The 22,303-nt window shown below is 36.7% G+C and overlaps 1 protein-coding gene across 1 annotated transcript in view; it reads left to right on the top strand.

Annotated features, from left to right (window-relative positions):
* The window catches only part of MFSD12_4 (Major facilitator super domain-containing protein 12), a 55,512-nt gene extending 33,887 nt beyond the window's left edge, over positions 1-21,625 (top strand). Inside the window, exons 1-5 of the mRNA XM_051213609.1 lie at positions 11,704-12,773; positions 14,945-15,440; positions 16,139-16,353; positions 18,724-18,861; positions 20,580-21,625. Of these exons, the coding sequence (XP_051069600.1) occupies positions 12,258-12,773; positions 14,945-15,440; positions 16,139-16,353; positions 18,724-18,861; positions 20,580-21,122 (1,908 nt within the window). The 5' untranslated portion in view covers positions 11,704-12,257 and the 3' untranslated portion in view covers positions 21,123-21,625. Of the gene's footprint in view, positions 12,774-14,944; positions 15,441-16,138; positions 16,354-18,723; positions 18,862-20,579 lie in introns of the transcript that reaches the window.
* Positions 21,626-22,303: the final 678 nt, after the last annotated feature.

The raw sequence follows: 22,303 nt of genomic DNA, 5'->3' as shown, positions 1-22,303 counted from the left end.
TGGCATTTTCTATTGTAAGTATAGGCCAATGGAGATTTCTACATCAAAATACACCCAAAGACACAGTAATCTCATATCTGGTGAAAATGAGCTCTGAACCACAAAATCCTCCAAAAACCGCGAAAGTGAGACATGAATTTCTCACGACATCTTAAAGTCTTAGTTTATTTTGTTGAGTTATTTAGGATCATCCATGTTTGAACAACTAATTGATGATGACGTGAATGAGGCCTGGGGTTTAAAATCAAGGACAACGGATACCACAAGATGAGATAACGTTTATGCCTAGAATTCTTATACATTATTCCTAAATTGACTACTTTGAATACAATGAAAGATAGAAAGTGTAATCTTGAGTGTATTTGGTATATTCTAAATTCTGACTGGTAACTGAGCTAACACACTCCAGAAAAATAAATAAATCAGTTTATAGCTACTTTGTGTAGAGATTCCGATGGTATTGTTGTGACCTACTTTTATCAAGAGAATGCGATTGGTGTAATGGAAACAATTATTATTATAACCAATTGTACCAGTGATTGTTTTACCGTATTTGTTTGTTTAACTGTACCAAAATACATACATTCTTTCTGGGATTGTGACATTGTACGAATTCGGTTACGCTCAGTAACCACACTTGTAACCTGGCACGATCTCGGTATTCTTTCGATACCAGGAGATTGCCAACAAATACATCTCGACTACAGCCATCAACTGCCTTCTGATATTTGGCTTAGGGGGATCTTATAGGCTAACCGGCATGTAGTCTTCCTGTAGTGGTGATCATAGTCAACCGCGACTTGACGCCGCACTACAGTTTTATCCCACTGGTTATAGAAACTAACTCAGTTTCGAGACGTATTGCATCATTTTCTGGCTTCAGCTGGTTAATCCTTTTGTCCGAGAGGCACTGGACAATATATTCGATGGGAACCTGTGGCAGTGGTTTGTTCTCTCCCACAGAAGGCTGTTGCTGATAGTATCCGTACAATGGATGTTGAGTATCTTGCGTAGACAGCTATTTATAAATACTTGTACTTTCTTGATTGTGGTTGTTGTAGTTCTCCAAGTTTCAGCTCCGTACAGTAGAACGAACTTCATGTTTGTATTGAAGATTCTCACTTTGATATTGATTGATATACAGTTGTTTTGAGTTCCATATGTTCTTCAATTGAAGGAATGCTGTCCTTGCTTCGCCAATCCTCTCCTTCACGTCCGCATCTGAACCTCCGTGTTCATCAATGATGCTTCTCAGGTATGTGAAGGATTCTACATCTTCCAGAGTTTCACCATCAATTGTGATTGGATTGCTGTTTTCCGTTTTGAATTTGAGGACCTTGGTTTTCCCCTTGTGTATACTGAAGCCTACTGATGCAGAGACTGCTGCTACACTGGCTGTCTTTATCTGCATTTCTTCGTGTGTATGCGATAAGTGGGCTAGGTCATCTACGAAGTCCAAATCGTCTAACTGGTTCTGAGCTGTCCATTGTATGCTGTGTTTTCTCTCAGATGTCGAGGTCTTCATAATCCAGTCGATCACCAGAAGAAAGAGGAAGGGAGAGAGTAGGCGGTCTCGTCTGACTCCGGTCCTTTATTGGAGTGTGTCTGTCAGCTGTCCTCCATGCACGACCTTGAACTGTAGTCCATCGTGTGAGTTCCGGATAATATTGACAGTCTTCTCAGGAACTCCGTAGTGTCGAACAAGTTTCCATAATGTCCTCCTATCTACACTGTCAAACGTCTTTTCATAATCAATGAAGTTGATGCGCAGTGTTGAGTTCCACTCAACTGGTTGTTCGACGATGATCCGTAGTGTTGCAATTTGGTCTGTGCATGACCGATCCTTACGGAATCCAGCTTGTTGATCTCGAAGTTGAGCGTCTACTGCGTCTTTCATCCAGCTCAGCAATACTCTGTTGATGACTTTCCTTGATACTGACAGTAGTGTGATGCCGCTGTAGTTCTCACATTTGCTCAGATCTCCTTTCTTTGGAATCTTCATGAGGTGTCTCTCTTTCCAGTCTGTCGACACTTGTTCTTCCTCCCAAATCTTCTTGAACAGAAGGTGAAGCATGTTTGTAGTTACTTTGATATCTGACTTCAGTGCTTCAGCTGGTATGTTGTCGGGTCATGCTGATTTCCCGTTCTTGATTTGTCTGATGGCCTTTCTGATTTCTTCCGTCGTTGGTGGATTGACATCTATAGGAAGATCTGTGTGTGCTGCTTCGATGTCCGGTGGATTCATTGGAGCCGGCCTATTCAGGAGTTCCTCGAAGTATTCTACTCATCTGTTCCACTGTTGTTGAACTTCAGTGATTAGTCTGTCTTCTTGGTCTTTGACCGGTCTCTCTGCTTTACTGTATTTCCCTGCTAGTTACTTCGTTGTATCGTAAAGCTGTTTCATATTTCTTTCTCTAGCAGCTTTTTCTGCCGTTGTTGCTAATTCTTCCACGTATTTTTTCCTGTCGACTCGAATGCTCATCTTCACTTGCTTGTATGCTTCTATGTATTCAGCTCATGCTTGGACTTTCTCTGCTCGTGTTTGGCTGTTGTTAATTGCTGTCTTCTTGTTCTTCCTTTCTGTGATCTTGTCCAGTGTTTCTATAGAAATTCATTCCTTATGATGATGCTTCTTAAGGCCCAAAACCTCTCGACAAGTTGAAGTTAGTGCTTCTTTGATATCTTTCCACTTGTCCTCCATAGCAGTTTCTTCTTCCTTCAGTAGATCCTGTAAGGCTTGGAACCTGTTGTTGAGAGCTATCTTGAAGGCAGTATTAAACCTTTGTAATGCTGTTTGTCCACTTGTCCAGTTTTTCTTTAGCTTCAGTTTTAAATTAGCCACAACTAGGTGGTGATCTGAAGCTGTGTCAGCTCCTCTCCTGGTTCTCACATCTTCCATTGTCCTTCGGAATTTCTTATTGATGCAAATATGATCTATCTGGTTCTCTGTAGTGTGGTCCGGTGAGATCCATGTAGCCTTGTGTATACGTTTGTGTGGAAATATTGTGCCTCCTATGACCAATTTGTTGAATGCACACAGATTTGCAAATCTTTCTCCATTTTCGTTTTCCTCTCCCAGTCAATCCATGTCGTCCCACGATATCTTCATATCCGGTGTTGTCTATTCCGACTTTGGCGTTTAGATCTCCCATTAGAATGGTGAGGTCCTTTCTTGGGCATTTCTCTATGATTGACTGCAGCCGCTCGTAGAATTGATCTTTAATGTCGTCGTTGCTATCATTGGTGGGTGCATAACATTGGATAATATTCATTGTGATCCCCTCCTTCTTTGTTTTGAATGATGCTTTGATGATTCTGGATCCGTGAGATTCCCATCCTACAAGTGCATTTCGTGCTACTTTGGACAGCATTAGAGCAACTCCCTGAGTGTGTGGAGCATTGTCCTCTTCGTGACTGGAGTATAGTAGCATCTCTCCCGTATTAAGCCTTTTCTGTCCAGCTTGGGTCCAGTGGGTTTCGCTGATTCCCAGTACTGCCAAGTTGTATCTCCTCATTTCCGTTGCTATTTGACTGATCTTCTCGGTCTCCCACATTGTTCGGACGTTCCATGTACCTATGAAAGTTGTTGCTTTGGTTGTTAGAATGGGCATAGGCCTCGTGGCTTCCGAAGGAACTCGGCTTTCACCGTGAGGCGTCATAATTCTTCTAAATGAAGACCTCCTAACTCTCAGGGCAGAGTCAAATGGTTTGAATAATTTTTCTGGTAAGCATTTTTAGCGAGTTTGTTTTCTACGAGATGGGGTAGCTAACCCCATGCACGACCCTCCTCCTTTACCCGTCCTTACGACCGGCTGTAACTCTAGAAGAGCTACAGGCGGAGTTCGACTGAGAGAAAGCCCCCAATCAATCCACTGAGTTTTGATAATTACCTGATATTCTCACTACTGTCAGTTAGTACAAGGAGTGTAATATTTACTATTGTTTTTGTTATGTTGTGATGACAATTTTAAACCTTTATAACAGATATGTAATCACATAATTCATTTACGTATTCATTTATTGTCCGGTCAATTTATATAAATCAATAATTTAAGACAATTTCGCGTGCTATTTGTGGAGGATAGTGGTGTTTATCCTCTGAGTATATTTTATAGTAGTGATCGTTATATTACGCACCAAGGCTACTGATTATGCTTTAATTGAATTTATTTCAGTTAGAGTAATCCCCAAGAGTACCGCTTTTTTTCTAGAGAAGCTCCACATCTGTACTTTTCCTACAGAGATACAAATAAACTAAGGGCTCTGGTATTTCATTTTCCTCGTTGAGTTTATCTTTTAGTATTGTTTGTATCCATTGGTGTTAAGGTCTTTTCATAACTACGGACATCGAATTTATTTTTATTGTTGTTAGGTTCAGATATATACAAACATCTACTTTTGTTTGTGCTCCTTTTCTATCACCTATCGAGCCTTAAAAGACACTTATCTAGAGATCAGTTTTCGCTGTGAGATCACAAAAAACATTTTTGGCGCAAGTAAAACATTGTTGTGGCAGACATGCATCTTATTCTCCTGTCGATGATGGGATGTAATGTGACGATTGCAATAAGTGGTATCACAATGTGTGCACTGGACTCACACCGACTGCATGTAAAAGGTGCTACAAGCCATTATCATGTTGGCTGTGCAAAGCGTGTTGTTCCACAAAATCTGCTGATTCTTGAGGCGATTGAGCTGCTGAACATAGCTAGAAAATCGCGCTCAGATAAACAGGCAGCAGTAGATGAGCAGAATTCCGCTTTCGAAGAAATGGAGAGCATTATCATGAGCCCAGCTCTGGATTTTAATGAGACCATGAAGGTGGACCCCATCAGGGAAGCAGATAACAAGCATAACGATGTTGGCATTGTCACAAGGAAAAAGATAAAGTGTGATGAGAAGAAACTGATTATAGACAGTACTAAGGTATGTGAATCTACGGTTTCACTTCTGGATACACATATCAACGCAAAACAAACTATAGGGGAACAAGATCTGAGAGGTGTAGAGGATGTGATCTAGAGACAACATAAGGTAAACGATTGACTTACAATCACACTCAGAAAAAGAAAAGTAAGAAAACAGAGTGAGACCTCTGCGTTAGACGCCAAATTGAAATCAGATTGCAAGGAAGAGACGATTTCAGGAACTAAAATTCCACAGCGTGTCAAGACGGACCTCGCAGATAGGTCGGTCATTTTTCATAAGTTAAGAGAATCTTCCGAAAAGGAACCAAAGGTTACATTTGGGCACGACCTCAGTTAAATTAAGTCCTTAATAGGTAAGCTACTTCCAGAAACAGTTTCAGGAGTTAGCATCTGTAAGCTTTACAGAATAGGACAAAGGTGGATTCTAAAAGTACTCAGAAAAGCCACCTCTTGAAGGTTAGCTTTGCGTCAGCCGGAGAAATAAACCTGATACTAGTGTAGAGGTAAACAAGTCTCCAAAATAAATAGCTCTGTAAGTCGTCGACATTGGATGCTGACCACATTGGTTTTAGTAGACTCACCTAGCTGAAGGCGCTCGGTCATGCATCCGCACCAGATCACGAGTGAGAACACCATGCTCAACATCCCATGCAATCGCTAGCCAGTCTAGATCAGTCGATACTCGATATATTGATAACCTATCAAATATATCTTTGAACCTCCTCGCTTCTGTCTTTTGATTTCACTTTGTGGGTACAATTCATATTAGAAGGTGTTACTGGTTAAAGCGTTGTCAACTTCCAAATACCTGTGGCATCTTCACTAGGAAAATCACACAAACTGATATGATCCCTAATATATGTCCGTGAGGATCTCAAACTGGTTGACCGCATTAAGAGACGAACTACAGAAGTATAAATAAATGGGCGCAGCTGAAATGGTGAAAGAAACCTCATACTTGAAGGTTTTCAAAACGCAAAAGTTCGGAGTAAAACGATCTCCAAACCACTATGGGTGGTAAGCTAAATTTCTCCACAGAATTAGAAGTGTGCTGAACAAATGCTCGCAGCGTACCAATAAAATGGCGGAACTCAAGAAAGTGGTGCATATAGAAAACCCGGATATCATTGCTGTCTCAGAAACATAGTTAACGTCAGAAGTGTCTGATAATGAGAGTCAGTTGACTGGTTTTTTATCCCGTAGGATTGACAGATCAAACCGTAGTAGAGGCGTGGTTATCTTGTACACGAAAAGTACCTTAACCATACGACTTGTTGAAACACATACACATGATTCGGGGACATATGAACCGGTGCGTTGCAAGCTGGAATGAAAACAGAAATATATTGAATTAGTTGTAGTATATCACAGGCCCTAATGTGGAGTAGATGACTTCCTCCTAAGCAAACTTAAGTCCTGGTATAATGGAGGTAAAAGCCTTATAGTAGGCCACTTTATTGCACTGTATATAAATTGGGTAAACTTAGAAGTAGGGTCATCGATATCGTCATTTGGTTGCGAACTGTTTGAAACCTCAATTACACTAGATTTATTCCAGCACATTAGGGATCCCACCCGATATGATTTACGAAGCTTCTCGTCTCACTTGGACTTAGTCTTCGAAGATGATGACGTTGGTCGAATGAACTTCCTACCACCTCTAGGGAGGAGCAATCATGCAGTCATTTTGTTCAAATTCATGACTGGGATGGCCTGTCAAATAGTTGCACTGGCCCGTCATAACATATGGAAGCCAAACATGGGGGCGATAAACTCTGCAGCATCGGATGAAGACTGAAAACTTGACTCAGGCGCATCAGTAGAAGAGGCATGGACTCATTTCAGGCAGTTATACAATCGGGTAACTCAATCATATATACCCTCGACAGTCCCGAAGAGCAAGAAGAAGCATGGCCATCTCTGGATAGGCCAGGATATTCGACGTTCACTAAGACAAAAGAAGAAATATTGGGACATTGCTATCAGTCTTGGCACAACAAGTAATATGAAGCGCTATAGGTCAGTAAGAAATAGGTGTAAAATTGAACTCCGGGAAGCTCAGAGAAGATATGAAATGCACTTGGCACAATCTGTAATCAAGCAGCCTAAGAGATTATCCTCGTACAGAACAAGGATGTAGTATTGGATTCCCAACCTAACTAATGAAGATAGTGGACGTTTTACAAGAAAAACAATTCAGTTCGAGATCGTCGATAAAAGAGACTTCAACATAACTGACAAATCATAAAACATTTTCGTCCAGTCTCAAAGAAAGGTTGTCATTAAATTCGATTAGACATGAGTAAGTACAGGATATGAATTGTGCACAGAGGAATTATTTTACAGATTATTATCAGTTGATTAGTTGAATTAATCAATTACGTTTTAAAAAATCTCAGCCACAAGTTCATGCATTAATTCACAAAACAAAATTAAGAATAAATAACTGTATACTGATTAAATATTGTTGAATATAATTGTATTACTTACTCCAGTTAGCGCTCATTGAGCAGGATAGGCTGCTCACCAACATTCTCCATTCAACTCTGTCCTTCCCAAACATTCTCAACTGCTATTCATTCTTTTGATGTCCAACTTTTATTCACGCAGCAATGTGTTATTTGGTCTGCCTCTTTTCCGCTTCCCTTCAGGATTTCAAGTTAGGGCCTGCCTCGTGATGCAGTTTGGTGATTTCCTCAATGTGTGTCCATGGACCTCTACTGTCATTTCATAATTTCCTCTTCAGTTTGAAGACAGTTTGTTCTCTCCTATAGTAAGTCGTTACTGATGGTATCCAATCAACGGATCTAGAGTATTTTGCAAAGACAATGTTTATAAATATCTGTACAACTTAGATGGTAATTGTAGTAGTTGTCCACGTTTCAGCTCCGTACAGTAGGACTGTATTAACGTTCGTATTGAAGATTGTGACTTTGATATTCAGTGACAGTTGTATTCAGTTCCATATGTCCTCCAACTGTAGGATTGCTGTCCTTACTTCGCCAATGCTTGTATTTACGTCTACACCAAATCCTTCAAATTCATCGATGATGATACCTAGATATGTGAAACTTTCCACTTCTTCAATAGTTTCTCAATCAGGTATTGTATTATTGGCCAGTTATTCACAAATTCATAAAGGGTCACTTATTCTACAACTCTGTGAACATGAATTCTCTATAAAATAGAACACTATCAAAAACCTTCGATAAGTTCTTTATGTGACTGAGAGAATAAAAACCCGTTTATCAATTGTATATCAGCAACACAAAGCTTATCACAAGCCACTGGGTTAAAAACACTTGACTTTCATCACTTAGCAAGATACTGGGTATATATTGTGTGAAATTTTCATGAAACTGTTCTATTCTGATTATCTATGGAGTGATTGACTCAATAATTCAGTCGCCACAGTGATACACACACTAATCAAGTAATAGTTGATAATTTCCAACCTAATTTACCATTTTCGAATTAACGTGTTCACCGAAATTTCGTACGATGATGTTGAACACTGATTTAACTGATCTTTAGAAAGTGCACTTCTAAAATCACGCACGAAAATTACACTACTTTCAAGTAGTCTAGCATGCATTTACATAAGATAGTTGTCAGACCTGATCACAGCTCCTATATGTCTTTACGATTAATCAAGCATCGAGAAGATTGGTGGTGTGATATATATTCATTCTATTTCATCGCTTCTTGAGTAGAAACGCTCTAAAAATTATTTGATAAGAAACGATGTTTATTTTAAGCATATTTTTATCGTAGCTTCGCATTCCTCAGAAATGAACACCAGCTACCTAGTGAGCGATTAAACTCATTATCCTTCACTCTCACAATGAAAACATGGAAATCTGTGCAGTTATTGAAGTGGTCTAGACTTTGATGAATTCAGTGTCAGTAGCTTACATGCGCGAGACCCAGAGTCCTAGGTTCAAATCCCGCGTCCGGGATCGTGGATGTGCACTGCTGAAGAGACCTATATAAGGAAGAACAATTCGTCCAATACTCTCAAGTTTCAAATGGTGGTCTAACATTGATCGATTCATGACCTCAATCAAAACCTCGACAACCTCCACAAATATTCACGAATTACAATAGGTTCTTGATGAAACTATTCTCAAAGTTCTCACGTTAGCTTATTTTATTTCGCCGAAAATTTCAGCTTTCTCATGAGTGCTCATTTCTTAACCTAGAATAATATGAAACAAAATGATTTAGTCTAATTAAAATATAAATTTATTTTCAATCATGAGATTGACCCTAATCAGACAAAACAAATTACATCATTATTTCAATCTCATTATACAAATGGCATTTTTTTGAAGTATTTCATATTAGTCAGGAAAAGTCACAGAAAATATCATCAGATCTAAATAAGATAAATATTCATTTAGATATAATAAAATAAGTAAGATAAGAATTAGTTTTCGTGCATTCTGAAAGACTAATGTGATAAATATGCATGACTAAAGATATTTCTTAATGATCAATAGCAGAATCATGTCATTAGTTTTGAAAATGCGAAAAAATTAAAATCACAGTAGAAGAGTGAAATTGTATACTTTACACAGCTAAAATGTGAATAATAATTAACCTTAGAATTTGAATGCAATTGATGTAATCAAGTAGTTGTACCCTAAGAAGTAGTATTTTACAAAGATTGTCATGATATATATCATTGTAATGATCAATACATTTATGATTGTTATGTTCCAATAAGCATAATGAATGGTAACTTTTGGTATCCATTTATGGTATAATTTATCGTATAATTGTTGAATAACTAAGCTATTCATATTCATGTCGCTATATTTATGAGCCTTATTTTGACCTATGAACTATTATTATACGATTCACCATTCTTGAATTATGCCCTGTCTATTAATTACTACCTTCCCCATTCACATCCACATTTGGCTAAATCTCGTACATATGTTGTTTCCTATTTTGTTGGTACGATGTGGTCTGTCTGGTTGATATACAAAGCACGTATGCTTGAAATAATTGATTCATATTGCAGAGGCTGAGATTAGTTTTCTGAACTTAACTGGCTGGGCTAGGCGGAGAGTAGGATCAATCAGGACTCTAGACTGCTCACACGTGTTTTATGCATCATTGGTCCGATCGACCAGTCCCTGCTCTCTAATTGGCGATATTATTACGTTATACATTAACAGGGCGCTCAGGCTGCAAGTTATAACAATAATAATCAATGATAGATTCCTTCTATTACAGAGGTTTTTATCAGGAAATCTCCTGAGCTCCATTGAATTTAAGGCTGGTCATAACAACTGATAATAGATCGTAAATTAGGAAAAAAATGTGTGCTTTGAGAAACTGAACTAATCGCTTGAATTTATCACAATCACAATGTAATGAGTCAATAAAGAAATCTTTGAAATATATAGCTTCAAATTAGTATCTTCAAATATATCTACGCCAGTATGTTTTATTCGGGATATTGAATTTAAATCATTGCCATAGAAATGGTCATAATGTCGATATAAATTCTGAACATCCAAGGGTAATTTTCGGATCAATGTACGCGTGACGATTAAATTAAGTATTTATTCTTGATTAACTTCTATATGACAATGGGAAAATCAAGGTAATAATAATACTATGACTCTTCCATTATACGTTTGCTAATACAGAAAATACAAGTGTTTATTGACAGCTGTCTACGCAAAATACTTTGGATTCGATGTCCAGACACTATCAGCAACAACCTACTATGCGAGAGAAAAAACCAGATCCTAGCGGAGGAAGAAATCAGGGAGAAGCGCTGGAAGTGGATAGGACACACATTGAGGAAAGTACTTAACTGTGTCACAAGACAAGCCCTCACATGGAATCCTCAAGGTTAAAGGAGGAGAGGAAGACCAAAGAACAAAGTACGCCGAGAGATGGAGACAGACATGAGGAAAATGTACAAAAATTGGATAGAACTGGAGAGGAAGACTCAGGACAGAGTGAGTTGAAGAATGCTGGTCGGCGACCTATGCTCCATGAAGAGTGACAGGCAAAAGTAAGTAAGTAAGTAGTACAGGAGATAAGTGATTATTGTCCGCTTTTATTGGATCATAGAAATCTATTACTTTCGCTACCATTTCGTTACATGTTTAAACCATTTCACTCATTTGAATAGAATGAAGGATCAATCACATCACGACGGTTTCATGAAGTCAAGACATTGAGTAAAAGTAATAAAATACTCTTATTAAACCTGTTCTACAGCCTATTCAATCGATTTATTCTTCAGTGGCCCGTGGATCTGACTCCATGTAGATCGTAATGATGATTGTTTTTGAAATATATATGTCACCTATCCTCGTATATACTCATCGACTTTAATCGCATTAGTCAATAACGGAATTATATAAGTCGAATAACGAGAATGGACTTGTGAATACATATACTTTATATATGAAGCGAATGAAATAGAGCAAAGCAAAACAACGCGCAGTGGAGATGGCTGGTGAGCCAACTCGTTTTCAGCCAGACGTTACTCAATATTTATAGGCAGACAAAATAAACCACAGACATGTGATGAGACATGGGATGTGAGGTGTACACACATATACGCTCATATAAAAACAGTCAAGACGGATAAGCGAATAATTAACAAGGTCAAAATATGACTCAAGTAGAATGAATAGATTGGTTTGTCCAAAAACTAGAATAAGATATATTATGGGCTTAAAACAATGACTGACACTACAACTCTAACGATAGTAATTATGTATATGTAATGAATGTCATATGGATGATTTATGCGAAAACCTACTGAACTAGTCAGTATTCCCTTCCATGTTGTTACTATAATTATTCAGATTATTTTTTTAAAGCTATTTCTTAATACATTAATGTTTGGTTGTTACAACTTTAGCCACAGGTCTAAGTCAGTATTTTGAATAAAATGTGAGATGAAACATTCGGATATGTCTGATTATGTGAAATGAGTCACTCAAATTTCTCTCTAACACAGTTTAATTATACAAAAAAGGTACTCAATGAATAGTGTAAGAAATATCAGTGGAATCATTTCATTGTAATGAAGTTGTTATTCATCTTTCATCAAGCCGGTTAGTATAAAAGCCAAAATAGTTATTCACTGATTGGACAATGAGACAAGTCAGTTCATATTGATTAATTAGGCCATAAAATTGCTGCGAAATTATTGTACATACAACAGTATTTAAAAGAGACTAATTTCAATTCTCACAAATAGCATAAATCATTGAAATTTTACTCACTTCAACAAGTTAGTGTGTGCACTTGAATTAACTCACTCATAAATCTTGGTCAAATCAGTGAATTATGAATGACATCAAAGTCTCACAATCGTTATCAGTTATCCAAGCTACAACGACAAATAAAATGAAGTGGATTAGTAAAATTGCTTATGGAACGGGTCAAATGCTTAAAGATCTTGTTTTGGGATTTATCTGTATATTCTACATCATATTCTATGAAGGTTGTATCAGTTTGAGTAGTTCACAAGTTGGGGCATTATTACTGTGTGGTCAGATTGCTAATGGATTAGCCACACCATTGATTGGTTATTTATCAGATCGTCCACTCGGTCTAACTGAAAAACCGACAACTGTTCACCAGTCGATAACGTGTGAAGATGGAAGTGTAAAGAAGGATAAGAGGTTGTTCAATCGAATGAAACGACAGTTGAGACTTGGACAGAGAAAGTCATGGCATTTAGGTGGATGTTTATTGATGCTTATTGCCTTTCCGTTGATGTTCGGACAACCGGAATATTTTGTTGGTCTTCCAATTGTGGTGAAGTTATTGATCAATGGCATGTTTATGATTTGTGTTCAGGTATGTTTTATTGTATGAATGAATGTTTGTGATTGTGATATGGAATTTTTGGAATCACTCGGCAAAAATATTAGGTGATAATGTTGGTCGATTGAGTGAATATTTTAGTATGATGTGTTTGATCTAAATCTATGTAAATGTGTAGACATTGGAATGAATATTACGAAGGCCTTATTATTTCAGTTTTATTCAGTAAAATGTCTGAACCCTTATCAATTTAGATATCTTATTACTTAAGTTTTCTTGCCTTCTCTAGCTAATATTATTATGGTCACTTTACTGTTGTATTTCGATACTTACTATCATTTTGTCTACCGTAATCACAATGGTTTTCACACGTTTCTTGCACACGGTTACATAACGGTTTCTATCATATCTGATCAATTCATCGATTTATCAAAATAGTCATTTGTTCACTATTGAACTAAATTATGGTATGTATCTTATCCACTAAAATATTTTTAAAAATTTATTTCTTTATGCACACCAGTACATATGTGGAAGATTTAAAGTACACAAAGTGAAATTAGGTCACCTCATTCTATCAGGTTTATTGTCCTTGCTTTACAAAAGTTTATTAAATGGTCTAACTGGATGAAATATCAACATGCTCAAAGGTTAAAAACAAACTATTTGACCGATTACTGTAAAGTCGTCATCGAAGTAAATTCGAATGGAGTTGAGAATAAATATTTTTGTAAATAATCTTTTAAAATAAAACGAACGTAAAGTTTTATCGATGGGATACATGAAATCAGATTCTGTCAATCGGAGCGCACATATTAAATGCCAAAATATTTTGTAAATGATTCTACTGATATACAAAATAATAAGCCTTAAACTAATGAACTGACAGACTGGCTTGGAAATTCTTGGTTCAGTTCATGTACTAGTCATACTTAAAGAAAATATAATAATAAGACGAAACAACTGTCTTGGAAGTCCTCTCTTTTCTAACAGTTTCCCAAATTAAATCAGTCCCTCATGCAAACGAACCCTAATTTCTACAAAATCCACAAAACATCATTTATGAGTACAATAATAAATCTACTTTCCATGGTATCCCAATAAGTAGTAAATTGTGTTGTAGTAAGCGAGAACTAGAAAAGAAGGCCCAGGACGGAGTGATTTGGAGAATGCTGTTCGGCGGCCTATGCCTCATTGGGAGTAACAGGCGTAAGTAAGTAAGTAAGTAAGCGAGAACACAATTGGCGATGATTGAATGTATTTGAACACAAAATTATAGAATGGTTTAGTAAACTCCGAAAACAGTACAGTAGATACTTCATTTACAAAATATCAGTCAATCGTCTCAGACTTGATTGTTCCTTCGTTTCCACACCAACCATTCCCCATTCTCGTTCTCTTTTCCTTGATCTTCCTAACCTTATATCTACAGGCATTTCACTTTTGATTGATGGTGCAAACTATTTATGTCAATCGACATCAGTAGCACACACCACAGTGTTCCTGATGTTTCGTGATTTAAAGTGAGTCATTTCCTCATAGTAAATAAATGACCGAAAAGTAATTAACACAAGTTTGAATAGTACAAAGAAAACAATGCAAATCTTTACAAGTGATTTACAGGATTCATTATGTTTAAATATTTATAATTATAAACTAACTGATGTTATTAAACATTTACTGGCATGAAGTTTACTCATCAAACGATGAACGAACGAAACGTGTTTCGATTCAAATAAACATTCTCGTCAAATCCACTACATTCACAAGACAATCATCACAGTGGTCAATAGTCTGATAGTCCTGAAACAGGTCTTCTGTAGACAAGTGTGTGCATTGTCAAAACATCCGAAACTGGAACAACATATATTTACAGTACCTTCTCATTTTCAGTGGTAGTTTGATTAATGTTAGTTAGTCAGTCAGTTAAAACCTGAGAAAATGTCAATTATCAGTTTGAAAATTCCACAGCTCTAATCACCATCCTTCCAGTATCCATTGTAATTTGAAATTACTTAGGTTCTAAATAATCGTGTATCCACTTGCGGTCTTCAAAAGAAATTTCTCTCAGGTCCGAGCGGTTCTTGTTTTCTGCAGAGTCGGATGAATTGACTAAACGCTGATTTCGTATTGATGATAGTTTAAAATAAATCAACATTCAAACTAATTGATTCTCCTTTTATCTACAAAACAATATTTTGAAGGTTGGTTGTGCAGCTGTACAAATTCCCCACTTATCAATTATCAATGATTTGACAGACCAACATGATGAACGAGAATTACTTGCATCCTTGAGATATTTATTCCATGGAATCGGACATTTGGCTACATTGCTTATAACGTATGTATTTTTTGAATCAGAAAAATCCAGTTTGTTACTTTTGAAATCAGTAAATGAGACTGACAACAATGTGAACAACAGTCAACTGTTCACAAAATCATTAATAACAACTGACATTATTGTTGGAAGTGAACGAGCAACATTGTTCAATGATTCGATAAATAACCAGTCAACAAATGTTGGGAAACAGTTAGTCGTACATTCAGAATACAATATAACAATTCAAGATTTACCCATATTTCGAAATGTTACATTGATTGTCGTTGGCATTGGAGTATTATTCACAATAATCTTCCATTGTGGTGTTCGTGAAGGTAAACCGAAAGCACACCAATCACTCACAATGCAATCTCATAAAAGTAAGTCAAATACCATGTTGATGTAGATGGAATTTCGGAAATCCAGACCATGTATGAATGTTGTTTGTTGATATGTTTGCGTGTTTCAACAAATCGAGCTGATCCGATTGAAATGATTTCTAGAGAGATCTCTGTACTGATTGGATAAACGATAAACTCGATGCAACCAATTTGACCAATGAAAAGTAAACATCTGATTAGTTTTGACTCGAATAGGGTACTAGCTTGATAGGTGTTCATTGGTTTTACTGTACACTGAATGATTAGTTTGAAAGAGACAGTGATGATGAAAACACTGGGAAACTGACATTTCACTTAACTGTTATTTTTGTCGATGTAGAATGAATGAACTGAAATTGATCATAATTCTCTGTCACTCATCATTTTCAAGTTTTATTGGTTAGTGTTATGGCGAATATACAGGTTGACATTGAGTTGAGTTGTGGACTGAACTCAGTTGGATAATTACCAAAATGTTAGTTATCATCCTCAGACAGTTGCTTCATTGAGATTTGAGACTTCTCGTCATCTATTACTTACAACTGTGAGGCATTTAGGTCAAACTGCACAAAATCCACTGTTGTGTTTTCCACTAGTTTTCCTTGGGTGGTTGAATTCACATTTCACTCCAGAGATATGTATTTCTTGTAATCTAAAATTAGTCAGAATTTGACACTTATTTCTTTCTATTGTTCAAGATACCACAGATGAATTCTCACAAGTGATTGCAACAAGCAACAATAACAAAGTGATTAATGGTAATTCTGTTGTGGTTTCACAGCTCAAATCCAAACGAAAACGGACCTACAGCCTTTCATCTACACTTCCCTGGTATGCTTGGTTTACACTACCAAGATTTTGGCTGAGCTGTTCTACATTCAGTATAATGCGTCTTAGTGTAACTGTTTCCGTGGTGAGTAAGTGGTGAATCATTGAAGTACCTAATAGAATGACGACAAGTGAAGATAATTTTCTGTACAGAACCCCTCCTATGGGATCATATTTGGGAAGTCTGTTTCAGAGTTATAATTCAGTCAATGTTTTGTGGTTGAAATATTGAATGAAGATGAGATTTACCTGAAAATAAGTGAAATATCGACCAAGTGAAAAACGTTGAATTGTTAATTGACCATATGTTAAAGTACCATCAAAATGAAATGCATCGTTCCAATAAGTGGTGTCGAAAAATGATTACAATATATTCTGTATATCAGATGATATGGCACGACTTTACCGAGCAAGAATATCAGGAATCAACGAAATAAATTAGGCTCTTCTTGGAGACCGGATATACCACTTTCAGCTTCAACTGTAGGAGGTCTGAACAAATAAGGTTTCAGAATTCAAATGGCAAGTTGAAATAGTGACCTAAAATATCGATGGAAGATGCTCATGTATCGAAAACTTTGGTTTTGTAGATAAATATCGCACCTAGTAGTAATTGGATCATTAATCTGATTGCAAATTATTCAAGCTATTTCGCAGTAATGGATAGTGTAGCATAATATGTAGAATAGCATACGACAGAGAGATGAGCCTAAATCATGAGAAGCGAAATGGACGCTACCTCAAGTGGGTTCGTGATCAGGGTTAACTATTCGGCATTCAGCTTGTTCCGTAAAACTTGAGGCTGAAGTATGCGATATTTTGTCATTACCTCTCAGACGTCCAATCAAGAAATACTTTTGTAAGCTGTAACGATAGTAGCTACAATGTCGAAAAATATATCAGTAGGGAAATCTTCTGATTATATTAAAAATCACATAGTAATCCGATATAGTTTATTTGAGATGTTTTGATAACAAATATGAACATGTAGTACTGTCATACTATTCCCATCTTCCATGCTTGAGACCACGTGTCTCTGTGATCATTAGTACACAGCCGAAGTCGACAGTCAGTGACTTTGTGAACTAGCGTTATGTTAAGAATGCTCATAATATTTCCCTAATGAATTCACTTCAAGCATCATTCAGTCTTCGTGATGGACTTCAGTCAAATTTGACCAAGATAATTATTACATTAACTTTCTATATTCATTTAATGCATAAACGTTTCACTGTTCTTCTACAACATTCTATTCATTATTCTATTGTGTCATATAACTTTGCCGTTTTGTGTTGAATTTGTGATATATGTAAATGATGTAGCAGTTTACTTTGATTTACCTGCCTGTCGATTTGATCTACTTTCAATGAGTGATCTATTTCAACTTCCGTAAACTTATTATATGATGAAATTCAACGTTAAGCTCTCAATATTAAATAAGTATTTCAAACTATCAGAAACACGTATAAAGTTAGGTACATGGATTAAAGCACTAAGAGCACAGGTCGGATAAAGAATCACTTTAATTAGTTCTTCACAGAAACTCTAAGCTAATATACACGTTCTAAAATTAAGACTAAAGCCAATGCCATATAAATGGTGGTTGGTCAGTTTAACAATGTATTTCAATATTTCCTCTAAAAGCAGTCATTGGTTAATAAATAAACGGATACAAAATTCGATCTGAAGACCAGAGTACGTATTCAGATCATCGTATGAACTCTTCACCACCACTGGGTTTAACGGTGTTAATGTCCAAATTCAGTGAATTCACGAAATGTAGCAAACCTGATTGATTGCCTGTGGTGGATAATTGTCTCACACTGGACATTGTTGAATTCGACTGGTCACAGCCTCTCTGTTGAACTAAAGTTAACAAAATTACAATAGTGAAATAGATTAGATTTGGATATGTGGCGATTGGGACAGACTTAATTCAACTGGATAAATATAATATATGTGAGAGAATGTTCTGAATCATCAGTTATGATGAGTATAGATCATAGAGGTAAGAAGATTACTTGATTATGTAATGAGGTGGCTGAACACAAACTGATTGTAATTAAGAATGAAATTTGTTGAGATCAATTAGTCAAAACTCAAATTATGAATTTTAAATAAGTGATGCAGTTGAGATAAGAGAAGGAGTTCCATGGCTCGAAATCGTTCGTGGATACTGAACTACTCAAAATATACATCCACATGGTGTGCAGTTTTCGAATTACAATTCTAAATATATACCTAGCAAACGACAAACTTTTTACTGCCCTCTACATCTAGGCCTTCCAATAAGGCTGCATATACAAACAGAGATTCTAGTCAATTGAATTTCCGAATATTAGCACTGAGATAACATAAACTTAACTAATATGTGCTTTTAATGCCCACATATAAATAATGAATTACAAACCACAATATTATTTGTAAATAGATATTTGTGCTGTTATACTTTCAGGTTTACAGTGGTCCATTTTTGTTGAATTCATTGAAGTTGAATAAAAGTTCAATGGTTTCTGTCGCCCTAGTTACCACAATTTCTTGTTTGATTACATCAGTTGGTGTACAAAGGATAAATAAATTACTCGGGAATTATGTAAGTACAAGGGATTGACGATTTCAATAACATTGAAATCAAGTTAAAACTTTATTGCTGAAAAATATTTCACATTTTGTTAAGCGCTGATTCATAACAGTTTCGTTGACTACATATTAAACCTCATTCATGATTTATTTGTCATTGGAATACAGCTTGATCTGTCTGTCTACAATCGGCAATGAAATATTAACAGGTTCTCTCCACTATGAACCGTTTAACGTAGTATTTAAACTGTTTCAAGACGTTTAGAATAATCTAAGTGTTAATAGATGTTTGCAAAAATGAACTGTAATTGTAAGACGTGATGAGGCTTCGATCGGGAAAGAACAATTCGAGTCCACAACTATAAGAATATCACTCTTGAATTTTATGGTGTTGAAGAGATCTGGAATGAGGCCTCACACGATGTTAAACAGAACACATTGAGAAATAATGCAGATGGTTTACGACTACATTTTGATTGGTTGGTGTCAACAAGTAGTCTGAGTAGTAGACCGACATTGAGCCAAAAGGACTTAACTGGCCAAACGTCTCATGTGATAAAGGCAAACAAAACAACTTGATCAATCGAACAGATTACAGCTTCAGTCATGAGTGAATCAACAGAATTACTAATGTTACTCAGATACTGAAGAATAATCATGATAATTATATCGGCTGATATAGATGATGTGTTTGACTTACTCTGAGGAAGTCTCATGTGGCAGTTTGTATTGCAGAAGGCTGTATCGAAGTAACACACTTGTGGGTAGCTTTACTCAAACACTCGGACATCTGTAAGTATCTGGAAGCACCGTCCAATATCCAGACATATGATGCAGCACATGAGGTTGAATTGGACAACAGATTAAGTTAGACATTTTCTCTATAACTTGATATATTTCCAACGCTTATCAACTCACCATTGAATTCACAGTTTTCAATAAGACAATGGTAATTAAGATTAGAGTAGTTCTTTCATTATACATAGCTATTTACTCTTTACTCATGTAACGCAACGTTCAATTCAATATTTCTTAAGCAATCGTCAGCAGTTTTGAGTCTTATTTAGTTCATCATATAACTAACACACAATCGAATCACTTGAAATTATTTGTCCACATTCAATGGATTGTATCTTATTAGTTTTAAGTAGCTGCAGTTTTTCACATATGTTGGTCAGTTAGTCATGACAAGTGAATACACAGAGATGAAAACTCACTAATGAATAATGAAACGAAGTAGACACTGTGAAGGTGGATTTCGTTGCTGACTGATATTATCAATAGAATCATGCAAAGTCATAGAGTATTTACTATGCAGATAACGAGTTCTAATTCACAACTAGGCGAAAGCTAACTCACAAACACATTGGTGCTCATCTTGTATTCTTTGACATTTTAAAATTTCGGAGACAGTTGAGAGAAAGCAGTAGTAAAAGATATCATTCTGACTAGGACTTGTGAACAGAGTGTGTGTGATGTCTTCACGGATTCGATACATTCTGTAGGATTCTAATTTGTAACAAACATAATCAAAGCTACAAATAATACCACTGAGACAATAGTATTCGTGCGATGGCTTTACTATTCATACGTGAATTTCGATGAGCATTTTGAAGAACTCAGCACGTTTATCTATCTTATAACATGATCACATGATAGATACATACAACTTATATCTTCTTGAGTGTGTAAATGTTCCGCTAAAAACCGTACATGCCTTTTTAATTTTAGATTGGCTCAGTCGTCGGTGTTCTATTTGTCCTTGTATTTTGTACAATCGCTTACTCTTTAAAACCATCCGACGAAAGCCTCGTAGCACTATATTTTGCTGCAGTTATTCTAGGCATTGGAAACACAATCAATAATGTCCGAGCATTGGTTGTGATCGCAACATTGATCGGTGTAAAACAAGTACACACAGCAGCATTTGTTCATGGGATCGCATCATTGTTTGACAAAATCTTGACTGGTGTCTTCATTCAATGCATACAACTCTGTGTACCTCAGTTAACTTATAGACATATACAGGTGTATGTTGTAGGTAGTTTGGCAGTATTCGGTGGTATTCTAGTGACAATTGATAATTTCATTTATTCAGAGACTTTAGAAAGTACAGATGCACCATGTCTTTCATGTTTTTGTCGAAGAACTACTTCATCGTCGCCTCCGTCACCAACGAAATTTCAGAGTGACAAGGTAATTAATTCTAACATCCAAACCTCCCATCATGGTGTTAGCAATGAAAAGGAAAATAGCGATAACTGTAGATACTAATCAACATATTTATTTATCATTAACATAAACCAAAAATCTCTCCTCATAAAACATATCGTCTTCATTCTATATTTCTCTACCAATATTCAATCCATTGGTTTATTCCTGTATATTCACCTACTCTTCCTGTCAAAGAAACATGTTTTAATATTTAGTCCGGCTAATTATCACGTGACTTATTTGCCAATCGAAATACCACATATACAATGCAGCACAAACACTCGGTGTTCTTGTATTCTGGCGAGTGTTATTTTTAGATAGTTCATGTGCCCTTTTAGTCGCTGTACGTATTTGGTTACATCCCTCAGAACTCTCTTACCTGTATCGAAAATTTCTCCGAGTAAACATAATGTAGTTCCGTACATCAACTCAGCTGAACAGCACCCAATATCTCGTTTAATTGTTGTTCTTAGACCTAACATGACTAGGGGTAGCTTATTTGTCCAATTGTTGCTAACACTGACGGTCGTTAGAGATGCCTTTAACTGCCTGTGTAAACGTTCAACCATAACACTAGATATCGGACGAAAGGATGTAGTGTGAACACGTCTAATTCCTAGGAGTTCTATCAGTTGTTGAAGCACGCGACGTTCGAACTGAGTTCTGTTATCAGTTGTTATGAATGCTAGCATGCATAGTAAGAAGTCCAATTTTCGACTAGGGCTTTGGCTACGGATTCGAATGATGTGTCTTTTATCGGTACCGCTACAGACCGTCGCGTTTATCTATCGATGCATGTGAAAATATAGTTTTATCCATATGAAGCCGGTAGCGGTCCAACCATACTGATGTGTATATGTTCGACTCTAGTGCGAGAGAGAGAATCCACTGCGAAGCTGGTGTGATAGTGAACCTTGACTTTTTGACCCTCCATACATATCTGTGTCCAATTACTCACTACGAAGTGTCCACTGATCAGCTTCACCATGGCTTCTGTTCCTGGATGCGATATATTGTGCATACTTCCAAATACCTGCCGTCGAAATGGTTTTGGGATGAATGATCGCTGTCGGCCTGTCGACATATCATATATCACTTTTGCGCCACCGAGCTGAGCATAGTTTCTTTGTTAAGTGCCTTCTTGGCGTTTTCGAGTACCTTTATCGCCTCCATTGATATACGGAATGTCCAGGCATGTCCACGCAATGCATCACTCAATACTTTCATTATTGCCGCGAAAT

Source organism: Schistosoma haematobium, chromosome 3, assembly GCF_000699445.3.
Source record: "Schistosoma haematobium chromosome 3, whole genome shotgun sequence".
Taxonomy (NCBI): Eukaryota; Metazoa; Platyhelminthes; class Trematoda; order Strigeidida; family Schistosomatidae; genus Schistosoma; species Schistosoma haematobium.
The sequence above is the reverse complement of the archived record's forward strand: the minus strand, read 5'-3'. Positions and strand labels throughout refer to the sequence as shown.